Source organism: Myotis myotis, unplaced genomic scaffold (genome assembly GCF_014108235.1).
Source record: "Myotis myotis isolate mMyoMyo1 unplaced genomic scaffold, mMyoMyo1.p scaffold_m19_p_1, whole genome shotgun sequence".
In the NCBI taxonomy this organism is placed as follows: Eukaryota; Metazoa; Chordata; class Mammalia; order Chiroptera; family Vespertilionidae; genus Myotis; species Myotis myotis.
Genome location: NW_023416313.1, coordinates 148,988,684 through 149,008,874, shown reverse-complemented (window position 1 = coordinate 149,008,874; position 20,191 = coordinate 148,988,684). Strand labels below are relative to the sequence as shown.

The 20,191-nt window shown below is 42.0% G+C and overlaps 2 gene segments (V, D, J or C); both read left to right on the top strand.

The window, feature by feature from the left end:
- Positions 1-251: 251 nt before the first annotated feature.
- Positions 252-1,090, top strand: LOC118679436. The segment is given in 2 exon segments: positions 252-367; positions 555-1,090. Coding segments are annotated over 2 exon segments (552 nt in total).
- Positions 1,091-9,404: 8,314 nt separating this feature from the next.
- Positions 9,405-10,087, top strand: LOC118673136. The segment is given in 2 exon segments: positions 9,405-9,546; positions 9,681-10,087. Coding segments are annotated over 2 exon segments (453 nt in total).
- Positions 10,088-20,191: the final 10,104 nt, after the last annotated feature.

The window sequence follows — 20,191 nt, the reverse complement described above, 5'->3', positions numbered from 1 at the left end:
ATAAAAGTCCCACATTTTCCATCAAAGGGGAATGAACTGAACAGGATTCCATTTCCCTCTGTTTATTTCAAGTGCTATAAGTTATTATAACTAGATAAAATAGGTCTAGTTCAGGAGGCTAGCATCCCCACCTCACAGGAAGTGTGCGACACAACATGTAGCAAACTGTGCTATATCTGCCATTTCTATTTCCTGGAGGGGGCAGAGCATCGCACAGCCCAGGGTCTCTGCCTGTGCCTCTTGAGCACAGGGTTCAGAATTAAGATCTGGATTTGAGATAGAACATAGGACATTTTACTCAAGAGAAGACCTACCAATATGCTGATTGCCGGTGTGCTGAAGGCAGTCATAGCCTCCATCTGTCTTGGTAAGGGGGGCACAAACACAGTGCTCAAGCTCCGCTCAGTCCCAAAGGCTGTGGGAGAAGCAAATCATTGTTGTCTGAAGAAGTTTAAAAGGAGGATAATGGGCAATGGAACCAGAGTGCTGGGTCCTAAGCCACTCATCCCTTTTACCCTCATGGTTACAGTCTATTTCTTTTCTCTTTCTTGCAGGATCCAGCATGACCCAGAAAGTAATTCAAGCCCAGTCTGCAACTTCTGTGGTGGAGAAGGAGGCTGTGACCTTGAACTGTGCATATGAAGTTAGCAGTTACAATTACTATTTATTCTGGTACAAACAACCACCAAGTGGGAAAATGACTTTTCTTATTCACCAGGAGTCTTATAATGAGCAAAATACCACAGAGGGTCGATATTCTCTGAACTTCCAGAAATCAGCCAGTTCCATCAGCCTCACCATCACAGACTCACAGCTCGGGGACTCAGCGGTGTATTTCTGTGCTTTGAGAGATGCCACAGTGATGTGGATGCCTGTGGGGGCCCCCCAAAATCATCAACATGAGCTAGAAGCCCTGGGGAGGGACTCCATCACAGACAGGATGAAGCAGGGGCTGTGTCAACACAGATGGGGGGTTGGCAAGGAAACTTTAGTTCAATTCATACAGAATGTGCAGATATATTATCCATTAAAAGCAAAGGGATCTCTCATTCTTTAGAATACATTAAGATAGAATATATAGCACATTAAATATTATTTTTAAAAAGGGCAACAAGAAAATGTAATCTTTCGTTGGTTTTATTGAGATGGGAAAATGATTTAGTTATCTTTAGACTAAATAGGTGACTCCACTGATGTGTTGTTAAAACTTCAGAATCATTCATACATATGAATTAACTATCATGTCAAATGCTTTGATCTACTTGAAATAAAAATGCCTTTCATTGATTTTTCTTTAAAAATAGTATCATTACTCAATGAGGTAGAATAAATTTTTTAATTTAGATTTCTTTCTATAATCCTACAAATGACCTATTGCACAACAGAATAGATTTGAAATGTTCCTCAAATACCTTCCTTTGGCTCCTCTCTTTTTGTGACATTATTGTGATTTTTTATAAAGCATCAGAATGTGTTGCTCTCATGTAGAAGCTCCCTACAGAGAGGGATGTTTAAAGTGGGAATTTGTCCTAACCTGTCCAGTCTTTTGCATTCCCTTCCCCGACCCCACCTGGCCCCCAGCAGCCAGGGTCAGAATGACAGTTGCATGGCAACCAGGGCCTGTCTGGTATTGTCCAGTGCCTACTTCCTGTCCAAATATATGTTTTTTGAAGATGTTGCAATAGGTACTAAGGAGCAAGGATTTTCATTTTGGATGCCACACTTATGTCTAAAAACCTCTGAGTTACTTGCCAACATTAAGAAATCACACATCACCCTGGCTGGTGTGGCTCAGCGATTAGAGCATCAGCCTGTAGACCAAAGGGTCACGGGTTCGGTTCCTGTTTCGGTTCCTGTTCAAGGGCATGTACCTGGGATGCAGGTTTCATCCCTGGCCCTGGTCAGCATGTGCAGGAGGCAACCAATCTCTCTCTTCCTTCCATTGTCTCCGCAAAAAAAAAAAAAAAAAAAAAAATCAAAAATGGGAAAAAAAATCCTCATGTGAAGATTAACAATTTAATAAATAAATGAATATCAGACATCACATTAAAACCTGAATTTCTAGGTTCTCTTTAAAAAATCTAGGAGCATGAGATTCTCGGGTAGAGGTCAAAAGTTCTGTTGAATACAAACCAACTTTAATGTAGTCTTATTTCATTTTAAAAATCTGTGAATTAACCTTAAAGTAAAAATTTAAATTATTGGTTGTAATATATAAGCTAGTCAACAAGACAAACAAATCTGAATTAACATGTCATTTAACTAGGTCTACTTTCTCCCCGATATTTCATCTATCAGAACAAGTGTTCCACTTTGATAAGCTCAAGTCTATCCATTAGTTCATAAGACCTTTAGTTCTATGGTAAGTATTAGGGAAACATTAGTTAGCAAGACAGTTGTGGTTTCTGCCTTTACTGGAGATACCATTTTCCAGTGGTATCCAGTATGGAATAGAGGCAGAAAGAACTGCAAACTGGAGTTTTAGAGCTTGTTACACAAATACTCTACGTGACCTTAAGCAAACTGTTAACTTCTCTGAATCTGTTTCCTCATCTGTAACGTGTAGAGGTTTAATTAGGAAGTTGTTGTTGAATAGCCCATTCCAAAATTTGACTAGCCTCACAGGATCACCTAGTCCACTGTTATTTTTGAGTTCCTAACACATGCTACCAATCCCCCTTTATTTAGGAAAGGACTATTAGGTGCTTTAGAACTAGCCATGGTGCGTCACAGATTGCATGATAATGTCCTGATAATACCAACACCACCCACCATACTGTTCTAGAACTCAAGGATGCCTTTTTTACTATCCCTCCTACATCCTGGTTCACAAAACCTTTTCGCCTTCACTTGGACCGACCCTGACATGGGACGCTCCCAGCAACTTACCTGGACTGTTCTACCCCAGGGATTTAGAGACAGTCCTCATTTTTTTGGACAGGCCCTAGCTCAGGACTTACAAGAATTAGACCTAGGCAGTTCCACCCTCCTCCAGTACGTTAATGATCTCCTTCTCAGCAGCCCCTTCGAGGAGGATTCAAAACTTCACACCAACCTCTTACTCAATTTTCTTGCTAACAAGGGATATTGGGCGTCTCCCTAAAAAGCACATCTAACCACCTCTCAAGTCATCTACGTAGGACTTGCCCTGACCCATTTTCAAAGGGCATTCCCCTGTCCCATGTCGTCCTCATCTCCAAAATTCCCACCCCGACTACCAAACAAGAACTCCTCTCCTTCTTAGGTCTTACTGGATACTTTCGTCAGTGGATCCCCAACTATGCTGTTTTAGCAAAACCCCTGTACCAAGTGGCCAAAGGAGACCCTCATGAACCCCTAAATCCATCCACCCCTATATCCTACCCCTTCAAAACTCTCCAAGAGGCCCTTCTCCGGGTCCCGGCCCGCACCCTCCCCAACATGTCTAAACCTTCCTGTTTATATACTTCTGAAAGACAGGGAACGGCAGTGGGACTCCTGGGACAGCACAAGGGGCCCACCCTCCAGGCAGTTGCGTATCTCTCCAAGCAGCTAGACAACACTGTTTTAGGATGGCCTTCGTGCCTAAAAAAATCTCCCTGCAGCAGCAGCTATTTTAACTCTAGAAAGCCTGAAAATTACCCTCTATAGTCCGGTCACAGTATACTCTGCACATAACATTAAAGACATGTGATCTCAAAGACATCTCCAGAACATTATGTCTCCCTTTCGCATTCAACAACTACACACTCTTTTTCTCCAAACACCTCAAGTAACCATAGCTTCCACTTCCTTGCTTAGCCCAGCCACCCTACTCCCCATATCATCAGGGGCAGGTGATCCACAGACACATGACTGCATGGAGGTCCTGGGCCTCTCCCTTTCCCCTTCCCCACACATAACGGACAGTCCTCTCTCTGCAGAGGCACAAACATGGTTCATTGACGGGAGTGCCTACGTCTCAGACAATATCTCCTATGCAGGTTACTCCACTGTGTGCATGAACCCTCAAAGTATTGTCGAGGTACCACCTCACCTCTACACGGGATCTTGCTAAATAACCCCATATCCACTCTTCTTGCCAGACTGAAACGGTACAGATATCCCCTCATAAAGCCCAGCTGTCCCAAACAACAGTCACTTACCTCAGTTTCACTCACCCTCACAAAGCCAATGCCATTCCTTAGACCAGTGGTCGGCAAACTGCGGCTCGCAAGCCACATGTGGCTCTTTGGCCCCTTGAGTGTGGCTCTCCCACAAAATACCACATGCGGGCGCGCATGTACAGTGCAATTGAAACTTCGTGGCCCATGCGCAGAAGTCGGTATTTTGTGGAAGAGTCACACTCAAGGGGCCAAAGAGCCGCATGTGGCTCGTGAGCCGCAGTTTGCTGACCACTGTGACTGTAAACACCTTATCTCCTCCATCACTGTCCCCTCCTCTAAACAAGAAATACTCTCCTTTCTCTGGCTCCTTTCTCCTTTCTAGGTACTCTCACCTCTGAGTTCCCAATTTCAGTTTTCTTACAAAGCTCTTCTATAACATGACATGGCCAAGGGACTCCTCACTGAGCCTTTAGATCCCAAGGCCAGCATTCTCACCCCTTTAATGCTCTGAAAACTTCTCTGACCTCAGCGCCCTCTCACTCTCACACACACCCCTTCCCAAAGAACAACTTTCTTTACTGCAAAACTACAAACACTTAACAGTCCAGCTACTATTAAAAGCTGAACTCATTATACCTCATATTATCTCTAAGGAGTTTTAAATCCAAGTGGCTAGAGGCCTGGTCCCCTCCTCCTCCCCCCACCTTTTCTCTAGCCTCATATGCCTATACATAATTTTCCAAAGTTTTTGACAACTCAAAAGCTTTGGAACATTGCTGGGTTAAATGATAAACATATGAATATTTCAACAAGTTTTAAGTTCACCTAATTTTAGCTTTTCTTACAGAAAACCTATAAAGTAAATTTAAAACTGTTATGCTTTGTTAAAGATTGCTCATAAATGTCAATCTAAAAAATGCTGGTTGTTTACTTTTTAATTATCATTGGAAAATTAAGGTTTAAATATTGTAAATGACACAGGCCAGTAAACCAGAACAAGCAGAATAGGGAAACTGAAATAATAAAACAGCAATCCGAAGCCATCTAGTAAATCCTATCTTCCCTAAACCAAGGACACTAATAAATAATTTAAGAATCTCTTTCCTTCCACCAGACCATTTGTCATAATTCTTATTGTCCTAACTTTTACCCCAATAATACTAAAATGTCTAAAACATTTTGTCTCTACCAGATTACAAGCCCTATTTGTACTCAGAAAATAACACCCCTAGATACCATCACAACCTCCTTTTGTGCCCAGACCTCATCATCCCTGACCCCCAGAGCAAGAACAATAGGCCAAGTACAGATATAAAAACTCACCAGAGCAGAAAGCTCCAGATGCCTAGCAAAGAGCAAAAATTTAAAAAAACAAAACACCCCCCCCCACACACACAAACACCTTGCCTCCAGAATAACTTACCTTCCTATTAACCTTTCTGAAAAAAACAATAGCCCCTCTGGCATATCAACCAAATGACTAATAAATTATATACCCAGACTTCCACATTCTTGCAGATTATTAGTGACAACATTCCCCCACCTGGCCCATACTATCCCATCTGAACAGTGCAAGATATTTGTGAATTCATTACAGATCTCTGGCTCCAGGGCAATTTACAGGATTTCTCTTCAGATCACATCTATTTGTTTACCTTCGTAATGCTTCTAAGTTTTGCAGATCTCTTATATCCCTAAAATGGTCCCCTACTTGCCCTCCCAGTGGTTGGCAAACTGCGGCTCGGCAAACCACGGCTCGGGAGCCACATGCAGCTCTTTGGCCCCTTGAGTGTGGCTCTTCCACAAAATACCAATTCCTGCGCATGGGCCACGAAGTTTCAATCGCACTGTACGTGCGCACCCACACGTGGTATTTTGTGGAAGAGCCACACTCAAGGGGCCAAAGAGCCGCATGTGGCTCGTGAGCCACGGTTTGCTCACCATGGCCCTAGACTATATTTTAGCCAAAGAGGGAGGGGTTTATTTAGTTGCTAACACCTGTTGTTTTTGTCTAAACTCTACAAGTCAAATAGAGGAAAGAACACAACACATTCTACAGAATAAGCAATGGCTCAAGGAAATAAGTCAGGAGAGCATAGAGCACTCCATACGATCCAGCCTACAAGCAGCTCTGCCCAAATTAACCTGGCTTTTACCCCTTTTAGGCCCCCTAACACTGTTTCTCCTACTCTTCCTCTTTAGGCCCTGCATTTTCAGAATAGTTACCAAATTTATACAAACAAGATTACAAGTCCTAGTTCAGAAAGTAGAAGAGTTTGTCCTTACCCAGGTAAAAGCACCCTACAGGCCTATATTTCAGAAAATAATCTGACTTAACTTCTTAGGCATCCATGACAGTCCCTCCCACGCATGAAGTGGACAGAGAGAAAAGTCAACCCCTTCCCCCTTCTTTTCCTTTATATATACCCTTTAAGAAGGGAATGAAAAAAGTAAAGAGAATAATACAGGGCAGAGAAAAACTTATTGTGCTTAGCAGATACCTTGCAGAAAGCTTGCAGCCTTGAGCACAGCATAGCTCAGATAACCAGAAGACACCTGGCATGGGGGGAACCAAGGATGGACTAGACCCTTAGGTCAGCAGAGCGGCTTGCAACCAGCAAAAGTTAATAAAAACCTATCTCTCCCTGCTCTCTTGGCTGATGCCTTTCTCGGTCTCAGCCTACCTGCACCCAGGTGTCGGGAATAAAATCTCTTTTGATGCATGATGGCCTCATGTCATAGGTGCACGGCCCCGGCCTACTCCGGACCTTTCAGTGGCCATAGGTGTCAAGAATCACAGTTTAATCAAGTTTCACATAAACCAAATTCCAGAGACCATTCCTTAAGTAACTCAACTTTCAGGCAAAATGGAGGACTTTTAAGATATATAAACTTGAACCTGAAGTTTATTTATTCCAAAGGCTAGACAATACTAAATCCTTCTGGAAGCTCACCAGAGAACTAGTGTGATGAAATGAGAAGGAAGTAAGAAAGCCCTGGGCATGTGTCTGGACACCCAAACCTGAAGGTAAATGTTGCCTCTTCCCTCACATTCTGGACTCCCACCCACTAAGTGTTAGACCTCTGAGCATTGGGGGTTAAACATGTTGGTAAACAGGCCTCAGAAAGGAAGAGGGAGATGAAAGGACAAAAATAAATCCAAACACCGGAGGTAATATATTCAGACAGGTTTTATTCACCTAGTGATAAATGTGTCAGCGATCCCCTGGGCCTGAGCTAGTGGGAATATAGGCAGGATTGGGGATAAGATCTGTTTTACTTATCAGCTCCTCACTCGACTGAAAGTAACCTGAGATAGGAATCATGTCTTGTTTTGGCTTATCCGATTTTTACAGAGATTTACACAGTGTAGACCACTAGTAAATTTCCAGGAAGAATGCTTGTGCTTAGGGTTTCCCAAGGGTGCCTGTTAGCCTGAGAGCAGCTAGGGATCTGCTTAGTCAGAGAGTCCTGCCAGCATGGTCACTCTACCTAAGGGCCTAATTTTGGTAAGAGTCAAAACCAAGTTAATTTCAATTTGGTGAGAGAATCTGCTAAAGGTGAATATTTATTATTTGAAGAAAATTATTTTTGTGTCCAGCTGATTTAGTCACAGCCATTGTTATTATATGGACAGCACAGCCGCTGGCTGAGAGCCTGTGCAGGGCACAGCAGTCTGCAATAACAAACGCCTTCCGTGGTTTATAGAAGCTGGGAACAATGTTTCGCTTTCTTACCACAACATCAGACTTTGCATACAGCAAACCCACTCCTAGAGAAAGAACAAACTATGAAAATGGCCCTTTTCAATTTTCTGCTGGGTTTGCTTTACTAGCACAGATAATTACAAAGGGAACGAGACAAACAAGCCACAGACACTGAGCAAGCAGTACCTTTAATTGAGATTCCTGAATTCCCTAATAAAACAAATAAATAGGCAGCTAAATACCATATGCATGCCTCTGGAAGAAGATAGGAGGGCTAATGATAGTAATCATCTAAACTGGCTTTCTAAAAGCAGATACTAAATTGGATTAAAACAATGATGTGACAGAAGTAAAAAGATAGTGTGTCAAGAACCAGGTTACCTATGCAGGTTCCCTCAAAGGCTAAAAGTGTAAGGTTGCTGCTCCCCAAATCTGGGCCAGGAACCCCTAAGAAGAGGGGATACTGAACTTGGTGAGTGGCCTTTCTTATGTGTGCAGATCTAAGTCAAAGATTCAAAGCGACCCCCCTGCAGTCCCTCTCACGCCCTCTCTCTTTCCAAATCCCTCCTCTCTGGTGCACTCGTCCGCACATTCTAGGTGCTTCTGGATCCCCAAACTCCTCTTTTGTCTCACCAACACAGTGAGACAGCTAGGTTGTTTTTGGTAACTTCTCCCTGCACTAGAACTGCCACCAGGAAACAAGCTTGGGCAATGCTTAGAGCTCATCTCATTTGTTTTCCTGTAGTCCAATGTCCAAAACTTATTGTTTCATTTATTTTGTCTAGGCTTCTGGTTGGAAGGACAATTCCTATAGTACTCTACCTTTGTCAGTGAAATATAAGTCACAGTAATTTATTTTATTTGTGTTTTATAAATGGACTGCAGGCCCGATGCACAAAATTTGTGCAAGAGTAGGCCTTCCTTCCCCTGGCTGCCAGCACTGACTTCCCTCCAGCACCTGGGACCCGGGCTTCCCTCACAGCCCCGGCTACATCCAGAAGGTCATCCGGAAGGACGTCCAGTCTAGTTAGCATATTATGCTTTTATTATTATAGATCATTCCATGATGGATTGGGGAAAAACTGGCTATTCAACCACAGATTATTTGAGAAGAACTATAGTAGATAATGTTTTGTCTGTGGTGGTGAGTGTTAGGAGGTGAATAAAAATAATTCAGGTAAAGGACTGGAGGAGAGTAGGGAGCACTTTGTAGGCAGAGGGATCCGTCTCTGACCCATGAGAACCATGGAGACATATATAAGGAAAGACCCCAGACTATGCCACTTAAAAGTTGTGCCTGTGATTATTTGGGAAGGTATAGATCTCTCTGCCATGCAAGAAATGATGGAAGTAATAAATATTTCCCCAAGAATACTAATGAACCCACAGAGTGAATGTTTAGGACTTTCATCTTAGGGTTCTATCCCATTCCCCTGTGTCTACCCCTCTTGCTGTTATTGGGAGGAATAAGGTCCAAGATATGGTTGTGGTGCAATTTGAAGGCTAACCAGCGGAGGGCGATGCTTCCTTCTGCTGTGGTTCACATTTGTATTCTAGCTGTGGTTTGAAGGTAAATGCAGCCACAAAACAGGCTGTGGTGCAGAAAGGGGTTCTTATTTATGGGTGAGGAGTTTCTACAAGATCCCGCTGGAGACTAGCCCTATTGCATTTGGTGTGTTCTAGGGAGCAAGGATAATCTTCTGTCAACATGCTTTCTGCCACCTGTTCGGTTCTTGTGATCTTCTTAACATTCAGTAAGTAACATTTTATCCTAAATGTTAATGACTTTCATTTCCCTATAATCAAGGAGAAAGCTTGTAGTTTTCTCCTCTGACTGAAAATTCTCTTGCCTATCCATTTCTAACATAACAACATAATTATTTTTCAGGCGTGACCAATGGAGACTCAGTGACCCAGACAGAAGGCCCTGTTACCCTCACCGAGGGGGCATCTGTGATCCTCAACTGCAATTACCAGACCACTTACTCAGCTCCTTACCTTTTTTGGTATGTCCAGTATCTCAACAAAGCTCCCTCGCTCCTCCTGAAGAGCTCAACAGAGCACCAGACGACCGAGCATCAGGGGTTCCAGGCCAAGCTTGTTAAGAGCGACAGCTCCTTCCACCTGGAGAAATCCTCACTCCATATGTCAGATTCTGCTGTGTACTACTGCGCTCTGAGAGACACAGTGAGGGAGGCTGCAGGGGGAGCTGAGCGCAAACCCAGAGGGGCACAGGTGGGCAGCCCTGGGAGGGAGTGTTCTATTCTCCCTCTGCACAGTATGGAGTTTATTTAGAGTTTCCTCCGGAAAATGAACCAAGCTCTGGTAATTCCTAGAAACCTAAGAGGCTGGGAATTGCTCTGCAGGTAGAATAGGGCAGATGTCACTTAAAGGGAACCCAAGCTTTGATACCCAGAAGTGCTCGGCCAGAAAGGCTCCTCTCTTCTCCAGACTCCAAACCTTTCGTAGGAAACATTTCCAGGAAAACTCTATCATGGAATTAGTCTACCACGATATTTTAACTATTTGATGATTGAAAAGCCTTGCTAATCTTGTGCGTTTCATGGAAACATTCACAAACCAAATGAGGGACTTAGACTCTGATCTTTAGTGTTCTGTGTAAGTATCTACAACTAAGACGGGCATGTTCCCCTCTGGCTCAGTCCTTGCTACAGAAAATTCAGCCCAACTCCCCATGAACTCTTTGCTCCATACAGCTGCTCAGGAAATGCTGATGAGGAAGGACTTGCCGGTCAGGGCACTGAAGGCCATCCACTCCTCTGGTCCACACTACATACCAGGTGAGAGGCAGCCAGTCAGGAAAGGCTATGTCTGGGGAGTCCTCACTCTGCATGTCCAGTCTCCTCTGCCATCAGCCAGATCTTTAATTCCTGAGGACAATGTGCTCAGTAACCTGGGGTGGGGCTTTAGGTTCTAAGATAATTCATTTGAAAGGAGGATAGGATTTTGACCCACTTTAGCTCTTTAAACTAAAATATTAGTTTAAACTAAAACATTTCAATAGCCTATCTAATAAAGAGGGAATATGCTAATTGACCCTCATGCCATCACAAAGATGGTGGCACCCACAGCCAATAAGGAGGGACTATGCTAATAGACTGCCACTCCCTCCAAGATGGTGGCACCAACAGCCACAAGATGGCAGTGCCCAGTTCCCTCAGCCCCACCGTGCACCTGCCTCCAAATTCCCCCAGTCCCCTCAGCCCCACTAGCCAACCAGGGTCAGCCCGAGGTGCAGGCAAACCTCAGATGTCACTGCCCAGCCACCCTGGGCTGTCTGAGGCTCAGGTAACCAGGGCTCTCCGAGGCTTGCACTGCCGGCAGTGGCAGCAGCAGAGGTGTGATGGGAGCATCGCCTACCCCTGATTGCCAGGTTGCCTCCCACCCCTGAGGGCTCCCGGACTGTGAGAGGGGGCAAGTGGGGCTGAAGTGAATTTTCATGCGCCGGACCTCTAGTCATTATATATTTCCCTGTAAAACAAGAAATATCTGTTTGCAAAGACCATGGATGTTTCCCACAAGAAGGATCCTTATTTGTCTACAGAGTAGGAAATATTAGGTATACTGGTTAATAATGCGGATTTTGTAATCAAAGAAAACATGATAATTTTAAGAGAAACATCAAAAATGCTTTATTCAAAGTAATGTCCATCGCTAGCTACACATTTCCCCCATCTTTCAGGTAATTTGTGCATACTGTCCAATAGAACTTTTCTTGTTTTGAGGCAAACCATTCAGAGTCCCAATTTTCCACCTCTTCGTACATTTTGAAGTGCTGCTCAGAAAGTGCATGCACCATCGATCAGAACAAGGGGTAATCTGACGGAGCAAGGTCTGGTGAATACAGCGAGTGGGTTAATACTTCCCAGGCAAGATCTTTTATTAAAAGACATGTTTGTCTTTAACTGGTTTTGAAGTGTGTGATGGTGCATCATCATGAAGCAAAATTACTTTGCCATGTCTTCTGGCCCATTCTGGTCATTTTGCAACCAAAGCATGGTTCAAATTGATTATTTGTTGTCAGTAGTGATCAGTATTAACAGTTTCACCTGGTTTTAGAAGCTCATAATACACCACACCTTCCTGATCCCACCAAACGCAGAGCATTGTCTTCTTTCTGAAGCGATTTGGCCTTGCAGTGTTGATGGTTGACCTGGATCAACCCATGATTTTGTGCATTTGGGATTCTCAAAATAAATCCACTTTTCATCGCCTTTCACAATTCGATGCAAAAAAGACTTTCTTTTGTGCCGTGGAAGTAACATTTTACTGATGGCATTTCGGTTTTCCATTTGTCTTTCGTTCAGTTGATGTAGCACCCATTTTCCTTCCTTTGAAATCATTTACATTGCTTGTAAATGATCAAAAATTGTTTGCTGAGCAACGTTTAATCTTTCTGCAAGTTGTTTTTGAGTTTGACATGCATCTTCATCCAATAATGCTTGTAATTGTTGGTCTTCAAACTTTTTTGGTTGACCTGGATGTTCTTTGTCTTTCACATCAAAATAATCACTTTTAAAGCATTTAAACCAGCATTCACAAGTATCTTGAGATGGAGCATGTTAACCATAAGCTTCCCAAAGTATTCAGCAGCAGTTTTCTTCAAAATTAAGTAATGAATTAAAACTTCCTGCAAATGTTCTTTTTGGGGGGGGGGCATGAAATTCAACATTTTTAAGCATAAAAATATCTATCATGTTAACACCTTCAGAAAATTTGACATATGAATTTTTGAAGCTGATTGTCAATACAACAAAATATCATAATACCAAATTGCATATATATCAACATATGTGTAACTCCATCTATTAAAAAAAATCCGCATTATTAACTGCTACACCTAGTACACTGTTCATTATTAACTAGGGAGCCAAGTGAAAGGCAATCCCATATTTCCGGATTTTAAAGTTGACCTATAATAGCACTACGTAGGAAAACAAGAGTCGTCTGAACACTGGTCAAACTTGAAACCCTACAATAAACTCAATTCTAATAAGAAACAATGGAGAATTCTCTTGGATATTTTTAGTGACCTTAGGACTTCAGCTAAACTGTAAATTGAAGTTCATTGAGACTAGAGCAAGGAATACATACCCAAGATTTATTCCCTTCTTGCCTGCTTTTTCAGTTATTCTTGGTTTGCCCTTTCACCCAAATCCAGGCTTCCTCCCCACTTGGCTGTCCTGTTCTAGGCCCTGGTAATCCAACCCCTGTGAATGGCATCATCCAGGCATTCCTTGCTTTTTGGCGTCTCACTGTATTCAGGCACTGACAAAAACTGGCAAGAGATCTGTGGGTGGGAAGAGATAAAGATGAAGTTATTTCTTCTTTTTCTCCCTGCCTGCTAGGATGTTGTGGTTCTGACATTGGCTTCCTCCCTCTCTATTTTGGGCTAAATGTTTGTGCCCCCCAACCCAATTCACATGTTGGATTACTAGCTCTCAGTGTAATGAAGTTTGGAGGCAGAACTTTTGAGAGTAATTAGGTTTCAATGAGGTCATGAGTGTGGGCCTGGCATAATGGGATTAGTGTCTTTATTTTTGTTTTTAGATTTTTTGTTTTAGAACACTAGGCTCCCAAGTATGATAAATACAAAGAAGGCTACACCTAGGCACATTACAATCAAAATTCTGAAAAACAATTAAATAAAGATTAGATCTTAAAAGCAGTTGGAGGAAAAAGATAGATATATTATAGGCATGCAGGAATAATAATACAAATAATGACTGATTTTTTTACTCAAAACACTGGAAACCAGAAGACAATGAAACAATATATTTAAAGTATAAATAAGTAACCACCTAGAATTCTATGGCCAGCCAAAATATCCTTTAAAAATATAGGAAAATTAGTTTGTTTTTCTTATTTGTTCATTTGTTGCTTTGAGTTTTATATCCCACATATGAGTGAAATCACATGGTTCTTAACTTTTTCTGTCTGACTTATTTCACTTAGCATGATATTCTCAAGGTCCATCCATGTTCTTGCAAATGGCAGTATTTAATCTTTTCTTATGGCTGAGTAGTATTCCATTGTATATATGCACCACATCTATTTTATCCAATCACCCCTGGAAGGACACTTTGGATGTTTCCATGTCTTGGCCACCATGAATAATGTTGCAATGAGCATAGGGGTTTATATATCTCTTTGTTGTTGTTAATCCTCACCTGAGGATATTTTTCCATCAATTTTTTAGAGAGAGAGGAAGAGAGGGGGAGAGACAAGGAGAAACATCAATGTGAGAGAGACACATCAATTGGTTGCCTCCTACACATGCCACAACTGGGTCTGGGAATCAAGCCTGCAACCAAGGTATGTACCCTTGACCAGAATTGAATCGGAGACCTTTCTTCAGTCCATGGGCCAATGCCCTAACCACTAAACAAAACTGGCTAAGGTGGGGTGCATATATCTTTGTGAATAAATATTTTCAACTTTTTCAGGTAGATACCCAGAAGAGAGGTTGCTGGACACAGAAAACAGTATGGTGGCTTCCAGAGGGAAGCAGGGTAGAGGTGGAGTAGTAAAGGGTGTCAAATATATGGTGATGGAAGATCATTTGACTTTGGGTGGTGGGCATACAATGCAATACACAGATCATGTATCATAGAAATGTCTTAAACCTACATAATCTTATTAACCAATGTCACCCAATACATTTAATTTAAAAACTAAGTTAATTAAATGAATTTAAAACAATTCTAATTGCAATTTAAGTTGTGATTACCTCCCAACACCTATTCCATGCCAGTTCTGTGGGTGCCCCTGATTAATCCAAGTAAATAATTTTGATCCATTAAAAATAAGTAAAGTCATATTAAAAAGAATGAAATATTACCATTTGGGAACGTATGGATGGACCTAAATGGCATTATGCTAAGTAAAATAAGTCAGTCAGAGAAAGACAAATACTGTATGAATTCACTCTTATGTGGAATCTAAAGAACAATATGAATGAACAAACAAAACAGAAACGTGGATACAGAGAACAGAATGATGATGGTCAGAGGGGAGGGCGGTGAGAGAACAAGGTGAGAAAGGTGAAGGGATCAAGAAGTACAAATTGGTAGTTACAAAATAGTCACAGGGATGTAAAGTACGGCAGAGGGAACACAGCCAATGAAATTGTAGGAACTGTGGACGGTGCCAGGTGGGTACTAGGAACATTGGGTGGGGGCACTTTATAAAGTATATGACGGTCTAACCACTGTGATGTACACCTAAAACTAATACAGAATAATATTGAATGTAAACTCTAATTGAAAAATAAAATTTTAAGTTTGGTTTATTTAAAGGTAAAATAAATACGTTCTCAGAGAGGCAAAGTGAAGATCACTTGTCTGAAGCTGACGTGCAGCACAAGAGATGCTCAAAGAAGATCTTCGTGCTAAAAGAAAATAGTATCACATGGAAACTCAGATTCACAAAAAAAGGCAAAGAGTATCAGATGGGGTAGGTATCTGAGTAACATTTTTAAAGTTTTGTTGGTAAATTTAATAACTTTATTTATTTTAAAATGCTATTGTCTCTTTAAGTCAAAATAAAAACAGTACGTTGTGGGTGTTCATAGTACCATAGTATTGTTAATTTTTGAAAGTCCATTGCATTTAATTATCTATATAATAAAGAGCGAATATGCAAATGGTCATCACACCCTTGCACCCTCGTGTCCCCGCACCGGGGCCAGGGGACCTGAGGCCATGCCCCCTGCCCAGCAGGGCTTGGCGGGGAACCTGAGGCTGTGCCCCCTGCCCAGCAGGGCTTGACGGGGGACCTTAGGCTGTGCCCCCCACCCTGTGGGGCTTGACCAGAGTGGGGCCGGCTGGGTCTGGGGTGCACAATTTTGAGGCACGTGCGGGTGGGCGGGGACTTGACTCTGGGTCCCGGGGTGTACCCCAGACTGAGGGAGATTTTTATATACATTTTACTAATTTTTTTCATCTCTGACACTTCTATTATAGAGAAAGGGCAAATAGCAATATTAAAATATTTCCTCTAATTAATTCCCTTTTAATGTGCATGGATTTCATGCACCGGGCCACTAGTACTTCAATAAAAAAGGAACCAAAATGAAATAAAGTAACCAATACATAGAAACATGTGCACCTGCATAGTTATAGAGCTAGTTGAATTGTCACAAACTGAAAAAACCCAGGTAACCTGACATCTGCCTGTTCAGGTTAGATTTCTCTGTTTTGCCCTTTATGTAAACAGAATAATTTAGCATATTCTCTTGTATCTGTTTTTTTACACACCCTTATCTTTGTGAGATTTATTCATATTATGTGTAGCTGTTATCTTTACATTCAGAGCTATACATATGGCCCTCCATTTTCTTTAATCATTTTATTTGAATATATTTAGCCTCTCAGAGCATATTAGTGTCCAGGTAGTCTTTGTTGATTACATGTCTCAGGCTGTTGTCAGAGGGGTTGGGACTATGTTGTAATTTCAGCAATCTATAGCTGCTTCTCTGTAACAATTAGGAAAGTATAAATAAATTTCTGCACCAACTACAGAAAGGAAAAATGAATTTTCTTTGTGTGTGTTTTATTTTATTTTGGTTTATTTTTTATAATTTCCCACAATGAAATGCAGATCTTAAATATTCAGTTCAATGTGTCTTGAAAATTATATACATCTATGTAACAAAACAATATATAGAACATTTTCTTATTTTATTAAATATACTTTTATTGATTTCAGAGAAGAAGGAAGAGGGAGACAGAGATAGAAACATTATTGATGAGAATCATTGATTGGCTGCATCCTGCAAGCCCCCCACTGGGGATCGAGCTGAGCCCACAACCCAGGCATGTGTCCTTGACTGAAATCGAACCTGGGATCTTTCAGTTCGCAGGCCGACACTCTATTCACTGAGCCAAACCAGCTAGGGCTAGAACATTTCCTTCACCTCAGAAGTCCCTCTGTGTCCCTTTCCAGTCAAATTCCTTCTATGGACAAGCACTTTTTGATATTTTTATCACTAGTTTAACAGTCCTGGGCTTTTATTATTTATTTGTTGTTTACTTATTGATTTTTGAGAGAGAGAGAGAGAGAGAGAGAGAGAGAGAGAGAGAGAGAGAGAGAGAGATTTATTGTTCCAGTTATTTATGCATTCATTGGTTGATTCTTGTATGTGCCCTGACCAGAGATCGAACCCAAAACTTGGCATATCAGGATGATGCTCAAACCAACTGAGCTACCCAGCCAGGGCCCATCATAGGCTTTAAAAAAATTTTATTTTCTCATAATGTATCATGGGCATTAGATGTCCCTAAATTAACATATCCATTTAGGGAAGAGAAAAAAAATAGATGATCAAAAGCTTGAGTCAATTGAAACACAATTATACAGCAGCATATTAATGCCAAGCAAATCAGGCACCAAATGCCAGGCTGCTGAAACAGAAAGCTATTGAGTTGCTTCTCCCTGGGAAGGCCTTGGAGCCATAGCTGCTGCTGCAGTGGGATGACGACATATTTGCAATTTTTGAATGACTACATTTTTGATATAAGAAAATAAGAATGCATGGTCTGGCGGGTTTGACTGCACTCATTTTGATGTAGTGTGTAGTATTCGAAAGCAAGATTTTTCTATCAGACTTACTAATGATTGCTGTTAGCCACGTTCAGCTGGACAAAGTTGGTCAATCAGGGAACTTGCTGTGATAGCATTAAGCAGACAAGGAACCTTATCCAGTGTAATTTCCCCAGACACCAGTGCCTTTAAGTGCAGGGAGAAAAGTTATGGTGATTGAGAGTAAAGTTTTATCTTCCTGTGTGGAAGGAATGTCTGTGAGCATATTTTCCTGTAGATTTGGCTGGAGACAAAAAAAAACCCAAAAGCAAACCCCACCATACTAAAAGATGGATGACTATTTGCTCTCAGAAGTCACCATAATTGTAATAAACTGTATCTATTATAAAACTTACATGTTAATCTTAGATGCATTGTCTGAACATGGCAAATGGTTGCATCATTAATATCCTACAATTCAATTTAACTCATATATATGTCCATATATAATTGTTAATGAATTACAAAAAGACTACATAGGCAGGTTAGAGTCTCTGACCATGTTGATGAGTGATGGCACCATACAGACGAACTGATATCAGCAAATTACACTTCCTGTTCTGGTGCAGAAGCACCCTGCAGCCCAGTGATTGTGCACATGCCCTGTTGGGCACAGGCCAGGCATTTAGACCTGACCTTGAGATAGAATACAGCACATTTCACACAGAGGAAGAACTTCTAACACGCTTCTCCCCCCTGGCTGAGAGTAGTCACAATCTCCAGCTGCCTTGATAAGGTTGGTAATAATGGCCACAAACACGGACTCAGGCTCCTCTCAGCTTCCAAGTTTGTGGGTAGAAACAGGTTATTATTATCTGGGGGGCTAAGGAGAGTAGAGTAATGGGCAAGGGAATCAGAACTCACAGACCTACATTAGTTCCTTATAAGACTACTAGTGGCCCATTGCACAAAATCCATGCACATTAAAAAGGGGATTAATTAGAAGAAATATTTTAATATTGCTATTTGCCTTTTCTCTATAATAGAAGTGTCAACGATGAAAAAAATTTAGTAAAATGTATATGAAAATCTTCCTCCTGTTAGAGTCTGGGGCTCGCTGCGGGTCCCAGAGTCAAGTCCCTGCACACCCATGGCACCTAAAAATCACATGACACCCAGACCCAGCCGGCCCCACCCCCATTGAGTGAGATCCAGACCCAGCTGGTTCCACCTTTGTCAAGCCCTGCCGGGATGGGGGTGCAACCTCAGGTTCCTTCACCCGATGCTGGGGGGAGGGGTGACACAGCCTGAGGTCCCCTGGCCCAGGCCAGGGGTTTCGGCCTCCTGGTGCCAGGGCAGGGTGCATGGTCTGAGGTCCCACAGTCTGGCACTGGGGCAGGGGGTGCAGCCTGAGGTCCCCCAGCCCAGTGCCACGCAGCCTCAGGTCCCTGCTGATTACTCGTTAAAGCTCATTACGGGAACTTGGCCTCCACTGTGGGCACAGCCAACTTTGGCTGTTATGGTGTGACGGTCAATTTGCATATTCCCTCTTTATTAGATAAGATGGTACCACCAGGACAATCAGCCTCATTTATTCTCTCTATCTCTGTCTCTGTCTCTGTTTCTCTGTCTCTATTTTTCTCTTTCTCTCTCTGTCTCTCGATCCAACATGGCCCAGAAAGTAACACCAGGCCAGACTGCAACTTTTATGCTGGAGAAGGAGACTGTGACCTTGAATCATATATATCAATGGTTCTCAACCTTGGCTGCACATTAGAATCACCTGGGGCTCTTTTTAAAATCCTGATTTCTGGGCCTCATCCTCCGGAAATTCTGTTTCTTTGTTACTAATGTTCTGGCCCCACCCCATAACAAAGAAACAGAATTTCCGGAGGATGAGGCCCAGAAACCAGGATTTTAAAAAGATTCCCAGGTGATTCCAATGTGCAGCCAAGGTTGAGAACCGCTGATATATATGAAGCTAGTAGCTATAGTTGCTATTTATTCTGGTGCAAACACCAAATGGGGAAATGATTTTCCTTATTGATCTGAAGTCTTACAATGAGCAAAACACAACAGAGGGTTGGTATTTTCTGAACTGCCAGAAACCAGCCAGTTCCATTAGCCTCATAGCTCGAGGACTCAATAGTATATTTCTGTGCAATGATGTGGGCGCCTGCGGGAGCCCCAGGAAAACCTCAGATCGCAACATGAGACATCCCCCAGCTATGAACACCTGGGCAAGAGTCTCAGTTTGGACAGGAAGAGGCAGCGATGTGTGGGCAGTGGAGGGGGGTTAGAAGCAGAAGACTTACTCTAAGATAAATGCAATCTCTCTGGCTCAGAGAACATGCCTAAAAGCGCCATTCATAAAAAGCACCCTTATCTTTAATTCTTTATCTTTAAGTAGATCATTTGGCAAAAGATTTAAAAAACAAAACACAACTAATGACACAATACCTAAGTGGCTTCTCTGTTTGAACTGGCACTGCCAAAAGTGGATTCTTGTCACACTGTTGACAAGCATCTCCCCAGATCTGTCCTGCTGTTGAAAAGGGGAGTCTAGGATTGGAAGGATTTAGTACCAAAGCTGTGTTCTTTCTTGTTTGTTCTTTTGCTCCCCAGAAGCCTCCCTTATGTCCCCTTCTGTTTACTACCTGCTCTTCCGGAGAAACCACAATCCAACATGTAGATTAGTTTTGCCCATTTTTGAACTTTATATAAATAGAATAATATAGTTTGAATTTTTTTCTATCTGGTTTCTTCTCTTAATGTTATATTTCTGAGATTCATCCACGTTGTGTATAATTTACTTTGTTTATTCTCATTGCTATTTGATGGTTACTTGGATTTTTC